Below are 15370 nucleotides of genomic sequence, written 5' to 3' on the forward strand. Positions count from 1 at the left end.
TTTCATAACTGTAATGTTGCTACTGTTATGAATCGTAATGTAAATATCTGATATGCAGGATGGTCTTAGGCGACCCCTGTGAAAGGGTCGTTCGACCACCAAAGGGGTCGTGACCCACAGGTTGAGAACCGCTTCTCTAAGGTGTTATTACTGTCACTTTACCTTGGAATTAGTCATGTCAAGCTTCGGGAATGAAGTGATACTTCTAGAGCACACAGAAGTGTGGGAGTAGAGGGAAAGGAGCAGGAAGATCATTCCTATTTGGCTTGTGAGTTGAATGAACATATCCTATGTGCTATGATTCCAGCTAGTTGTACTAGGAATCAGGCCTGGAGGTTTCCCAGAGCCAGGAGTATAAGGGTGGAGAGGCTGGCTCCCAACAGTGAGATGCTGGCCAGGGACAATGATTTTGGTGAGAACAAAGGGTCTAAAGTTGACATTGGTGGGGACTTTATTGGACAGTTTAGTGCTTCTCAGACATTAGCCATGATCAGAATAACCTGGGGGACTTTAAGAACACATATTGCTGGACCCCACTTGCAGAGTTTCTGGTTCGGGAGGTATATGCCAGGGCCTCAGAATTTGCATTTCAAACAGGTACCTGGTGACTCCAATGTTTCCAATCCAGGGGCCACACTTTGAGAACTACTTAAATAGATAGCATAAGAGCCCTAGCCGGTTTGGCTCAGTGGATAGAGTGTTGGCCTGCAGACTGAAGGGTCCCAGGTTCAATTCCGGTCAAGGGCACATGCCCGGGTTGTGGGCTACATCCCCAGTTAAGGGCGTGCAGGAGGCAGCCGATCAATGATTCTCTCTCATTATTGATGTTTCTCTCTCTTCCTAAGAATTATAGCCCTCAGCAGTTAAACAACTGAATCTGATTCTGCTAGCTTAAAGATAAAGGGAATTTTCTTCAAGCTAACTAGGGTGATTGGATGGTTCCTAAAAGGACAGGAATCTGATTTAGATATAGACAGGAACTAGAGCAGTTCTGGTCCCAGCAACACAACTCCTTTGTCATGATGCCAGGGCATCACTGTTAAAATATACCACTGTTTTTTCCTCTCTTGCTTCACCGAAATTAATATTTAGAGTCCAATTGACTTAGGGCTGACAGGATACTTTGACGTATAGGCCCTCTAAGACTGTGTAGAATGGGAGAGATGCCACTGAAAAGAGTATCAGGGTAACGTTGCTAAACGTGTTAATGGATACTTAGGCAACCAAAAACAGCAAGGCAACAAAGGAAGCCCATCTCCTCTATCATAGTAGGAAAAGACCAATTAGCAGAGGGCGGGAATTCTAGGGGAGAGAAGTCTGCATTGGATCTAAATTGGGGGCTCTTGTAGATTCTCAACTTAGAAAGCAAAATGACAGTTGAGAACTTCCTTTGAGAAGGAAAGGAAGAAGTTAAACCAACTGCCTGGGGTATTCCTGGTAGCTCCTCCACGCCCTCCATTCCTGATGCTGAGCTTCAGGACCATTGCTACCAAGTCTAAGTATGTCCTCAGGAGCTTCTCTCTTCAAAGACACATGCATCTATCCTACAGCTTGAAGCACGCTGTTTTATTCATTGGAAGGGTTCCTTCTTCAGGATATTTTAATATTTCAGTTTATTATGAAATATTTTAAGCATACAGAACAGTATAGGGAATAACATAACACTCGGGTGTCTACCACCCAGTTACCCAGATTTCTCTTTTTGAAATAACCCCATAAAATATTATAGAAATTTTGGCACTGGTCAGGTCTTGGGGGTAGCTGGCCATTGGGATGGAGGTGAGGGTGGGGAGGCAAACCTCTGGACTACTGCAGATAACCAGATGATCAATGATGGAGTGGAGGGCCAGGGCTGAGTATTTATACCCCCAAAATGTTAAAAATAGGCAAGCAATGGATTTAACAATTTGGAAGGCATTCATTTTAAAAGGATTCCCCCCCCTCCCCACCCCATAAAAATCCCTAGTCCTGACTCAAAGCCCTAACACGGACAATTATCTTTTAGTGATTGTAAACATTCACTCCAAATATTGTTTAACACGTTAAGCGCCCAGTCAGTCACCGGTGACTGACACTATACTTTCCCTCCGGAAGACAAAACAGGCTGGGCCTTTAACATGTTAAGCTCGCTAGGTCTCTAAGCAGATAAGTAATCATGTGGGAGGGAGTTAAAAAAACACCCAGGCAGGTTAGCCCTGTGGGTGGCTCAGAGTGAGTACCCATGTATGGGTTGGGAAGGGCAACCCTTTGTAATCTTTTGAAAATATAAGCAAAGTGATTAGGCAAAGTAAAGATAATGGAAAGAAATTTTAATCATCAAAATATTAGCAGTGACAACTCACTCTGAAATGTTTAGGCTTATATTTCCTCTTCATTCCATAGCTGTCAATTTAATTATACAATAATATAATTCAATTACTGGATTCTAGAAAAGTAAACTATTAATAAAAGGCAGCCAGGACCCCTATGTTGTTAATTTTCATGTTAAGACCATAGTTTCCTTTAGATGTTCTTACTGCTGCTGAAATTGGGGTTTCCCACGACTGTGTTTTCTTTCTGTGTTATTTTTCTTTTTATTTCTATTCTAAGAGATCATTACCTTTTTTTCTTTCATGTTATATTTTCAAAATATCAATTTCAGATTAAAGTAATGCTTTATGTAACCGGTATTTTTAAGGAATAAAATATCATAAAGTAATTTTCCTAGAGATTTAAATACCAAGTTAAGGTTATTTTTAATTTAGCCATTTTAACAATTCATTTCCATGAAATCTGTGCAAGGCCCTGAGCCAGACACGTGAGAGGCATAAAGATAAGCAGACTCGCTCCTATTCTCCAGGGGCTCACAGTCTTGGGGAAGAGCCAGGCCACATCAAATAATCTATTGGGGGTCAGAGTGTGACAAGTGACAGAAGAGAGGGACAGAGAAGATCTGTGAGAAGACCAAGGAAGGAGAGATTAATTCTAGTTTGATGGTGAGGGGAAACTTCCTGGAAGGAACAATCTCAATGACGAATGAGAAAATTCTGGCAAACACAGTGGTGGGGACAGATATTCTAGGTGAAAAATATACCAGGAGCAAAGTCTCCAGGACAGGAATGCATGGGTGTACTTGGGGGTCACAGATGTGTGATGGAGAGGAGGCAGGAAAAGGAGTCAGGCCCTCATTTTCAGGAGGCTGGACTTTATTCTGGGATAATGGGCAAACGTTTTCTTACTCTAGGCTTTCAAACAGGAAATGACATGGTCGGAGTAAAATCCAATTCAATTCAGCACTTGGGGTAGTGGGTACAGAAACATATTCTTGGCGCTGCCTTTAATGATCTTCAAGTCTAGTGGGAGATGGATGTATAAACAGATAATGTCAATAAAACATATTTTGAGCTAATACAGATGTCTGTACAGGAGACTGTGGCAGCCTAGAGAAGATACTCCGGGGGAGAAGGGAGAAGTTGATCCCTGATATGAACCATGCAAGAAGAGTAAGAATTACTTGCATAAAGAGGAGAGGGGAGGATAATCTAGACCAGTGGTTGGCAAACCGCGGCTCGCAAGCCACATGTGGCTCTTTGGCCCCTTGAGTGTGGCTCTTCCACAAAATACCACGTGCAGACACACACGTACAGTGCGATTGAAACTTCGTGGCCCATCTGCAGAAGTCGGTTTTCGGCCTGGGCGAGTCTATTTTGAAGAAGTGACGTTAGCCCTAACCGGTTTGGCTCAGTGGATAGAGCGTCGGCCTGCGGACTGAAAGGTCCCAGGTTCGATTCCGGTCAAGGGCATGTACCTTGGTTGCGGGCACATCCCCAGTAGGAGGCGTGCAGGAGGCAGCTGATTGATGTTTCTCTCTCATCGACGTTTCTGACTATCCCTCTCCCTTCCTCTCTGTAAAAAATCAATAAAATATATTAAAAAAAAAAAAAAAAAGAAGTGGCGTTAGAAGTGGGGGGTGTTGGTCCCTCAGGCGATGGGAGACATGCGCAGGCAAGCCGCGGGATACGCAGCGCGGAGGAGGTACATTGTTTTGAAGTACATTCCCTGAGGTCGACCCCTTCCAACTCTCCCATCCACACTCGTCTATCTGAAACAAGTATACAAGACGAGTGTGGATGGGAGAGTTGGAAGGGGTCGACCTCAGCGAACATACCTCAATCAGATTGAGGACGTTTTTTAGCAAAGGCCAGCTTAGAAGTACCCTAATTAAGTTAATAACAATGTACCTACCTATATAGTTTAAGTTTAAAAAATTTGGCTCTCAAAAGTAATTTCAATTGTTGTACTGTTAATATTTGGCTCTGTTGACTAATGAGTTTGCCGACCACTGGTCTAGACCAAGAGAACAGAGAGAGCAAAGTCACAAGCACCAGCTGACACTGGATGTGTAAAGACAGCAGGTCCATTTTATTGGCCTGTTCAGCATGAGCCAGAGAGAGGGGAGTGAGAGAGATGATGGTCTTTTGGAAACGTCACTCAGGGTGGAGTCAGGGAAACAAGGAGACTACTAGGGTGGTCAAGGCCTACAGTAGTGTTACATTTAGGAGGCACGGCCCAAATGGGAATTCCAAACTTTACACACGACACGTACTGCCTGACAACTCTTATTAATACTCCCGGTTATTTCCTCATCTCAAGCATCCCCAGAACTCCCAGAAGTTCAATCTCCCCAAAGAGCTTTCGCCCCATCTATGGGATTCCCTTCCCACCACCTTGGTTCCTTAGTTCCCTTTCTCTTTTCTGCTCTTTCCATGGGACACCCATTCTCCCTGTGAGTGCTAATTCTTGGCTCAGTTTAGTTTTCTGCCCCATCCCAAATCTTTCCATGTTGATTTTAGCCTTTCTTGCCTCTGCAGCCGGGGCCAATGACGTGAAAGTGAGTGGGCTACATTGTGATTGGGAGGGGAGGGCTCAGCAGGAGGCTAAATTGGCGATGGAGGCAGAGAGAGGTAGGGTTCTAATACGGCTTCTTCCATCTAGAATAAATGCCAGCAGTGTGGTATTATTCACCATGACTAGGAAATACAGAGGAGCATATTTAAGAGATGGGAATAGAAGATGATAATTTTGACTTTATATATGCTGAGCTTGGAATGTCAGCAAGATAGTCAGGTGATATTTAGCAAGCACAGTGCTTTAATTCAATGAAATAGGCCAACAGTCTCCAAACCTGTGTGTTTAAAATGCCATTTATGGTCAAACACCAAAGACAAATATCACGCTCTGGTCCTTTCTTGGAGATTGATTATACACTGGTAAGTCCTTGTAGGAAAACACCCATTTAACTTAATTTCCAATGCCTTTTCCATATTTTCCCCAAAATATCTATTAACATCATTTGGAATGTTTTTTCCCGGAACAATGTTTTAAGAAATGCTTACTGGAGCACCAAGGAGCTGTAATCTGGGGATGATTAAAATAGGAGGAACTTGGTAGGGGTGGAGGGGGTTATTTGCATGGAAGTGAGAGTTGAAGCATTATGAACTGGTGAGTCACCTAGAGAGAAAGAAGATTGGAGATAGAATCTTTATAAACACTGATTGATGCCGTAAATGGCATGTAAGAATATAGTTTGGAGAGGCAGCAAATTGTGAGAGAAAAAGCATGGGTTTCAGAATTAACATGTGTGACAAGCGATCTAATCTCTAAATCTCAGTTTTGTTATCTGAAAAATAATGCCTACCTTGATGGGTTGTGCTGAGATTTAAAATAGAATATAAGAAGCACCTACCGCACAGTATACACATAATGCACTCTCAATAATCAGTGTTATTCATATTATCTTTATTTAAGTATTGTTGATGAGTGGAAGCATAACTTTGATGATCACACTGCTATATTAAATCTGAATGTTGGAACCATCACGTAGGAGAAATCTCAGTCATTGGTATCAATACCCTCAAACAAGGAAGCAGTCCCAGTTCAGACAAGCCTGGGATGGGAACAGTGGGGGACAGGAATAGCATCCACAGGAACGAGGCAAGGGAAGAAGACACCACAGGAATTTCCTTAAGGCACCCATGACTATGTTTTTTCATCAGTTTTTCATGAAGAGATGCTGGAAGCTACTATTCAGAACCTTAGTGAATTATTTGCTCTCCCTAAAAAATTCTGAGCTAACCCCCGCTGGGCATCTGGCAGTAGGTATCAATCAGGCCAGAGGAGACGTCCCCTGACAAGAGCCATTATCTGGCATCCACAGGGGCAGGCCAGGGGAGAGCCTGGGGATAAAATACTGGGCTAATGAGACAGACTTCTGTCTGAAGATGTCACAGTGGCACAAAAGCAGCCTCAGTCACTTCCAATATTGGTCAACTGAGCATACAAGGTCAGAAAAGATTTTGAATTTAGAGTTAAAAGCTCTGCTAACTGCCACAGCCGGTTAGGTCCTCTCCATCCCAGCGCAAAACTGGGACAATTACGGTGATTTTATCTGGATCAGCTCATTTCAAATCCCAAAGGGATGGTGACTAGAATTTATTATTTTGCAGGGGTTTTTTTTTGTTTTTTTTTTCTGTAGGACTCCTGGACTATAGCCTCTCAGGTCCCACTCAGAGTCCCCAGAGAGGTTTGTTGTTCATATTGGCCATTTAACATGACTGGCCAGTGTTCTTAACTGAGAAGCCATCCCATGACACCCACGATGTAGACAGAGGTCACTAAAGATGTGAGCAAGTCTTTGAGGAAGCATTTAGGGCATCAAGGTTGTTCAGATCCTTGGGAAGGGACAGCGTCAGGGTGACGGCTGATTTATGTGCGTGGATGCACAAGGGCATTGTGGCAGGAGTTGCTCATTAGTTGTTCTCTGAGTAAAGCGAGGCTAAAATATAAATGAAATCTACCCTAGAAATTCATAGGGTCTCTCTCAGGGATGTACTTCCTGTTGAAGATAGACAATTCTGCATCAGACTTGTTTCTATGATCAGCTAAAAATCATAAGACTGGGGCAGAACGAATACAGTATATATAAAACAGTAAGCAGTGCTGCTTGAAATAATGTTGAAAGACTAGCAGTTTCAGCATTACCTGAATCTAGCATCACCTAGCAATACGAAGCCTCAGGTTCCACTCTAGGTATACAGGAAGCAGAATCTCTAGGCAATGTGTTTTTAAAAATACTCTACATTAAAAATAAATAAATAGAAAAATAAAAGTTTTCCAGATAATTCTTGCTGTGCTAAAGTTTAAGAAGAACTGCTGTTTGCTGTAGGCCTATATTCAATGTGTCTAAAATTTCCACTTCCATGTAACTCACTAAACTAGCCTGCCTTCCTTGTCTTTCTACTCTTTGTTTCCAGCTGTTTTATCCTGGTGGTACCTGATCAGACCACCTGGTTATATAGGAACTCAGTTTTATGTTTTAGCATCCACATAAATCAGAATTCTTTTATGCAACTCTGCATAAAAATACTGATTCTTAGTCTTGTGGTTTGGTTTGCAGCAAAAACACCACAGTTATTATTTATGTATTTATTTTTATATATTGATTTTGAGAGAGAGATGGAGAGAGAGAGAGAGAGAGAGAGAGGGGGGTAAAAACATCAATTTCTTGTTCTCCTTACTTATGCATTCATTGGTTGATTCTTTTTTTTTTATTTTGTTTTATTGCTTAAAGTATTACAAAGAGGTTGATTCTTGTATGTGCCCTCACCGGGGATGGAACCCACAACCTTGGCATATTGGGACAACATTCTAACTAACTGAGCTACCCAGCCAGGGCTTGAATGACCAGTTATAGCTTCTGAAAATTTTCTGTTCACGTCCAGGATAACAATGGTGTAAATTAAGAGATGAGAAAGGAAAGAAGTGCTTACATGGGCTGTGAGTTGCTCCTGGGAAGCTTTCACTTCAGCTTGTAATTTCTCAATGTACTGAAATGGAGAAAAGTTTAGAAACAAAGTATATAGCTATTCTTTTTACATATTCAAAGTATTCCAGATATAAATATGTACCAGGTCTCAAATCATTGAATGGCATTATCTCAGCTAGAGGTTTTGAAAATTTTCATTAAAGAAATTATTGCATCCATCCCTATCTCTTTTCCATCCTATGGAAGAGCACAATGATAAAGGACATGAGTGTGTTAAGAGTTAGAAATGATTGGGAAAAATAATGCTTGCTGATATACTGTAGGTAATGCTAATCTACCTTATATCCTATAAACATGTATATGAGGCCAAATGGGTTTGTATCTGCCTATGTAACACATGGATATGTTTTTCTAAGAATATATACATATATTATAAATTTATATAATAACCATATATAAATGTTGAGAGATCCAGAGGTTAATAACTTCTTATAAAGGAATTGATTAAAAGCATATGCCAAATCTTCTGATCCACTGTTTTATTAGATAGAAACTATTCCTTGATTGAAACCTTGAAAACTAAGAAACATTTGTATAGTCAATACCATTTGCTAAATAAAGTATTCAGATAATACGGTTCAAAGGGATACATGTCAAACAAACTTTAAAAATATTACTATGTAAATATTTATCAGGGAATACAATTACTAGTATGTTTAGCAAATACAAATATTATTTGCCATCTTGAACTTAAACCCAAACTTCCAACCCAGCCAGTAAGGACTGCAGAATTGTCAGTTCACATCAGTTTAGGTAACTTTTAAAATAAAGGTGATCTTTCTTCTACTACATACCTGGTCTTTTTCAAGAACCATTTTTTCGTACGGTTCCCCACTGTGTTCCTTGTGGTCCAGAGCCTTTAGCTTTGCCTCCAGCCAGGAAATTTGCTCCAGCAGTTTTGACTTTGTTTCTTCAGAGGCTGAAAGCTAAAGACATTTGCTTGTAAGGGTATATCGGCATAGTGACTTTTTTAAAAGCTGCTTTTTAAAAGTCCAATTTATAAACTAATTACCTCCGCCAATACCTATTAAATATGAAAATGGCTTCTTGACTATTCCTCATAGATGACAGATGAAACAACATCATAGAGAGGAAAATAACATTGCTTTTACTTATTTTTTCATAATAAAGATTTTCTGGGCAAGAGATGAGACCAATAGTTACAGCAGGCAGAGAGATTTCTAATGCAGTGATCTCAACCGTCATCTTTATTATGTTTCCAGATCACTTTATTTGTACAGCTGTATCTGAAATCTGTACTGTGCTTTCCATGTGGTTCTTGAAACTGAACTCTTGGGGGACTACAGTTCTCTAGAAAGAGTAGGAGTTCTGACCCCCTTAAATGATTACCATATAAGCAGCTGGGTAGATGGAGCTAAAGGGAAAAAATGCAGGAATTTCAAGTTGAAGTCTGATCAAAGGCTAGTCTATGCTAAACTTAACAACAACAAAAAAAAGTCTAGAAGTGACTGTCTTTGTTTTACTGTTTGTAGATTCCTCTTGAGGAAAGTGGTAGTTTGATAGTCCCTAGTCCCTTAATTCCCTTGGAGAGCCCTGGACCAGCTTTTCCTTTCATCCAGGCAGCTTGCTGTGCGTTTCCTCTGTAGGTCAGCAACAATTCTGAGAGTGCCTGGAAAGGGACACACAGCCTTGTGTTCATTCCAGGTCCAGCGTATCCTCTGGGCGGGCATCTCAGAGGACGAATGCCGCCTTCATGTTACTCTAAGCATTATTGTGAAGCATATTGTCGCATCTTGAAAAGTGCAGCCAGTATTAATGACAATTTACCAAATATAAAGAGGTTGATCTGCTGTGGAAATCAGGTGGGAACATCATATATACTAGCATCCATTCATCCATCTACACAAATCATCCACTTAACAAATATTTGTCTAGTTGGCACTCTCCACAACCTTTATGTTACATGCTAGGTGTTGGGAAGCACACGAGACTTGATTGGAAAGTTGTAAGGTGGGCATTCTGATAATAGGGAAGTGTGTGGAAGGTCACCTGCCCTGTTTATCGGAATTCTGACTTAGGGGAGACTTAGGGGAGTGTCAAAGGCAGTGCCCCTAATTATTCCTTGATATTTCCAAACAAGACTGTGAATGTGTAGACCCCCGGATGTTTACTGGAATCCTTATGCTTAATCTCTAGATGCCCTTGCTTAGAGGACAATGTAAACACATGTGTCCTCTCAAGATTACTCACCTACTGATGGTATCTAAAGATAAAAACTACAATAAAAGGCTAACGAGGCAGGCAATGGAGGCGGCCTGGCTCCTTTAGCGGGCCATCCCTTAGCCCTCTCCCCCACAGTGAAACTGTCGGAGTGACCTGTTCATCCGTCATTCAGGGGCTGCTGGTCAGCCCCGGCAGCTAGGGATTACGGACCAGCGGGAGCACATATGTCATGCACCACTGGCTATGCCTTTCTACTCTCCGTGACTTAGGAGGCCTGTGGTGCTCCTCGTGGGCACTAACACGTTTAACTCTTGGGTGCACGATGGTTTGGGAATGTAACCTAGCTTCTCTGAGCACCCTATCTTATTACACAGTTTAGAGTAATAGCTTAGCATACAGACTCTTAAATCAGACCCTTTGGGTAAAAATCTCAGTTTGCTACTATCTATGTGATTTGGGCAAGTTGTTGAGTCTCTCTGGGCTTGATTTTCTTATATGTACATGGGAATGGGATGAAAAAGTAGTACTTACCTTATGGGTTTGCTTTGAGGATTATTTGAGTTTATACAGGGAAACACTAAAAATAATGTCTGGAACATATCAAGTACTCAGTAATTATTATTATTTCGTCTACCTCCTCTAGATTGCAGTAAGCACTCATATGGGTTTTATCCAAATATTTATTAGTTATCCTATCTAATAATAGACAAACATGGTAATTGACCGTACCTTCACTACACTTCCCATTGGCTAATCAGCGTGATATGCAAATTAACCGCTAACAAAGATGGCAGCTAATTTGCATAGTGCGGGCAGGGTGGGACAGCGCCATCCCGCCTGCCCTGTCGCCATTCGGGCCTGCTATCTGCGACCCAAGGTGGCGGGTGTCCCGTGTGCGACCCTACCCAGGGTGGCCGGGCGGGGCAGCGAAGGCTTGAAGGCGGCTCCGGCCGGAGCAAAGGCCTGGGTCCCGGGTGCCAGAGGAAAACCGGTGCCGGCAGCCAGGGGAAGGGAAAGCCGATTGCACGAATCTTTTCGTGCAACAGGCCTCTAGTCCTATATAATAAAAGGCTAATATGCAAATTGTCCCTATGGGCAGGAGTTCGACTGACCAGGAGTTAGACATGGGCTGATCACCAGGGGGCAGCACAGAACATTGTGGGCCTTGGCAACGTGGCACTGGCAGCAGGCGGCAGTAGAGACGCTCTCAGCCCTGATGGGCCCCGATGAGAGCGGGACCGTGGCGGGATGGTGAAGCAGGTGAGTGGGCGGTGCCAGGCCAAGGCGGGTGCGAAGGGAGGCCCCAGCCAGCACCCGGGGGAAGGGAGGCCCCGGCCAGCAGCCAGCAGCCGCTAGGGATCCTACCCACTCACGAATTTCGTGCACTGGGCCTCTAATCTAATTATAAAACAAAATATCTGAAGACTTCACAGCCTCCATGAGCTAGTTACCTAAACTCAATTGTATTTGCTTTGTTCACTTCCTGCAACCACTCTAGACTTCAGGGGAAAAGGTCTCCAGGTCTAGTATTTTTTTTTCACAATATATTCTTTCTCAGTCTGGCCTATTTTGTTTCCATATTTCTCCTGATCCTATAATTCTTCTAGTCACCATTTGGTTGTCTGTCTATCTACTCTTTATTGTTTTAGGCTTTTATTCATTCACTCAATAGATATTCATTTATTCACTCATTTGTTAAAGAGATATGTGGGACATTTATTATATGTCAGACTTTAGAGGTAAAATATGTATTTATTATATGTAAGACTTTGGAGGTAAAAAATGTAAAAAAACTGATATTGTTCATATTCTCAAATACCTCACACTATACCAAATATTTTAAAAACTATTATATAAGATGAAAGTGTATAGATAAATAATAATCATAATTAACATTTACTGGGTACATCTCAGGCATTCTGCCAAAACTTTTCATGTTTATTTAATCTTAATTCAATTTCATACTCATTTTATCTGAACCTTCAGATGAGAAAATTCAAGAAGTTCGATCTGGTTGTATAACTTGCCCAAGGAAGTACCAAGTAAGCGTTGGAACCCAAGCTTTTGGTAGTGGACATTGGGTCTGATACTGTAAACCCAAATTTGACCCCAGCTCAAGAAGTGGGGCCTGATAATCACAAACAATCCTGTTCTCATTGCTGCCGATTGGTTCAGGAATCAAGGCCTAAATGCAATCGGAGCCTTGCTTTTCTTTGGCAACAGTTACCTCGTATGAGGAGATGTGATCTGACTTGGACCACTCACGACACAGGAGGAACTTTGATGATTTGGAGAAGTGCTCTCTCTCTCTCCTCTATCAGATATGAATGCTCCTGTAGCCGTCCTATAAATATCAGGAAACCAGTTATGTGATAAAACCACACTCTGAATGGAAGAATGGAAAAAACCTGGTCTGGTTCACACTATTGAAATGTTTTATCAAATAATCTTGAAGCATGTCCCACCTTGAGATTTATACTTAGTGAGATAATAAGTTTCCTTATTGTGTAGGTGTTGAGTTTTCTATTATATTCTACTAATAGAATACTTGATGTCTGATTCCAAAATTCCATGCTCTTGACAAGAAGTCAGTAAAATCCATAGAAAAACAGCAGCACCTACATTTATTTGGTAGCTACCTGCTGTGTGCTATATGTGCTACCTTATTCTGTTGCTCAAAACCCTAGAACAGGGGTGGGCAATCTTTTTGTGAGTGCGTGCCAAAACCAGCAAAATCTCTGACTCAAAATTCTTCTGCGTGCCAACCCTAATTTTTTGAGAACATGTTACGCCTACTTGATATCTCTTAAGGTGTACGTATGTGAAGAACCTTGAAGAAATACTAAAATTCATTCAAGCAACAAAAACACAGTATATGATGATGAAAAATACATTTATTTTTTAATGTATACATGTACACTGATAGTCCGACAGAAAACTTTATGACTCCGTTTTATATTATCAGTGGGACTTTTGCTGCTGCATCACTGATGACAGAGATTTTACATCAGGTTTATATTTCGTGACCTTCAGAGATATGCACGAGCTACTACTTTCATCCATCAGGCTACTCCTACTACGAGACTTAACAAAATTCATCACTGAGCACAAAGATTCACAAGCGTTTGTGGATGAAAACATGGAGAGTAACGCTCTTGCAAAGTTTTTTAAACAGAAAAAATTTTCTGGAATGGCATTCCAAGTCTTCAATAGTTCGTTTTCGACACTTCTCTCTGGTACTCCTGTCTCTAATCGCTTTTTTTCAATGTTTTCCAAGTCAACTCTAAGGTCAATAAATTTCTGCTTCCAAATTGAGCTACTCTGAAATTCAATCAACTGCATTTCAAAGTCAGCCATGTCTATGGTCTTTAAGATAACTTGTTATGTAAAATTATTTATTTATCTAAGATGCACCTACACTGAATTTATCTGAAAAATAAAAAAGGTCGATATTAAGAAAAAAATTGTAAATGGAAGATTATAAGAGAGGGTTTTGCATGCCAGCAAAAGTTACTGGCGTACCATGTTTGGCACGCGTGCCAGGGGTTGCCCACCCCTGCCCTAGAAGAACTTTTATTTGTATTTCTTATTATTATCACTATTTAAAGATTGAGGAACCAGATGCGTTTAGTGACAAATTAACTTGCGCATAGCTAATAAGAAGAGGTTGGATTTGAATCTAGATTGGTTTGCTTCTACCTCTGGGTTGTATATGATATCCAAACCCTAACTCTGAGGCTGCCTGCAGAGACGAGGCCTGTGATTCCCCCCGCTCCCCCTTATTATGTGGCCTTCAGCATTGTTTCTCACATGTTTGTTTACTTATTTACCTGAAGAAAATTAATTTTGTTTTTAAGGCTTGAGAATTCTGACCTGTCATCTTGCTTCCTTTTTATACAGACACCAACTCCATCTCATTCCTCTCCATCTGTCAGGGATTTCTGTCTTCATATCTCTTTCACTCAGATACGTTTATCTCCAGTTCAGCTTAACTCTAAAGCACCTTGACTTGGAGTCAGGAGAGCTATGTTTTAGTCTTACCCCCACAACTCACTGACACTGTGACCTTGGTACCCATAATAGGATTTTACTATGCTCCCTTTCTATATTTTTACATGCTAGTTCTCTAGTCATATGTATCCAAACTAGATTGTAAATTTTCTACAAGGTTGAATAGAGAGTTCGGTTAAACTTACAATAAGTCATAATCAAATTGGCCAGGAACAAGCTTTGCTAAAATCGTTCCATTTATTAACTTTTAAACTATGAGTATTAATTCGCAAATGTATCATCACCTCACAAAAGCAGGATAAAGGGATATTATTTCCTCTTTATGTGGGGCAAGTTTTAGTAATGTTGGGGCAAGAACTAGTAATTTACTGTTGGATTACATTACATAATAGTGAAACTGTTTATTAGCATAGGAAAATTGGTACTTCCCCAGTCCCTTTGAAAAACAGCTCATTGAATAAACCTGGTAATCCAAAAGGAAAGAGATGAGAGGAAAATAAGATAAAAAGTATACACTTAATTTTTTAAAAATGTAAGCGCTGCATAAAAGATTGTGCTTTACATTAAGTCACAATGTTAGCTGCCAAAATTTTGAATTCACTCCATTGTTTTGATGGGGGTTTAGAACTTTTCAAAGCCTAATTTTCAATTCAGGAAACCCTTAGGATTTATGCCTAAATTTAAATTCAAATTCTAGGATAGAAAGCAAGGCATCAAAGTTAATAAGAGAAAATTCAAGTTAGAAGCTACAAGATATCACAATTGAACTTTAAAACTCTGGGGACCTTGGGCATTGCTTCCTTTCTTTTTTTCTTTTCTGTTCTTTTTTACTTTTTCCATAAGAACTAGTTTATTTTATAGAGTAACTGTTTTTGAAAGCTTAGTCCAACTTAGAATCAAGTATCTGCTTACAAAAAGAGCGTAGAAATTCTCCTAGTCTTGAAGGGATAATTTTTATATATCTTAATTAGCCAGCTTTGCTGGAATGGATAGTTAACATGATGCTGGGAAGATAATATTCTACCTTTGACTCCTTTTGAAGACAAGGCCCCCTTTCCTTCTGTTCATGTTCCTAGCAACTGTGGAGTGAAGAGGTGATTTTAAAAGCATTAACAACATTTGTCTTAAGAATTGTGTAAAATAGACAACTTCATATTATACACTTGAAGCTGTGTAAATTCATTAAAAAAATTCAACTTTCAATATGTACCTCAATGTTCAATAAAGATCATTATAGAGATACTAGGGCCCAGTACACAAATCTGTGCACCTTGAAAGGAGCTGTGGCTGCGAGGCTGTGGTGGCACAGGA

The 15370-nt window shown here is 40.7% G+C and overlaps 1 protein-coding gene across 1 annotated transcript in view; it reads right to left on the reverse strand.

Annotated features, from left to right (window-relative positions):
* Positions 1-15370, reverse strand: part of CCDC192 (coiled-coil domain containing 192) — a 185633-nt gene that overhangs the window by 116389 nt on the left and 53874 nt on the right. The window contains 2 exon segments of the mRNA XM_023754702.1: positions 7809-7865; positions 8659-8790. Of these exon segments, the coding sequence (XP_023610470.1) occupies positions 7809-7865; positions 8659-8790 (189 nt within the window).

The sequence above is a fragment of the Myotis lucifugus genome, unplaced genomic scaffold (assembly GCF_000147115.1).
Source record: "Myotis lucifugus unplaced genomic scaffold, Myoluc2.0 scaffold_0, whole genome shotgun sequence".
NCBI lineage: Eukaryota > Metazoa > Chordata > Mammalia > Chiroptera > Vespertilionidae > Myotis > Myotis lucifugus.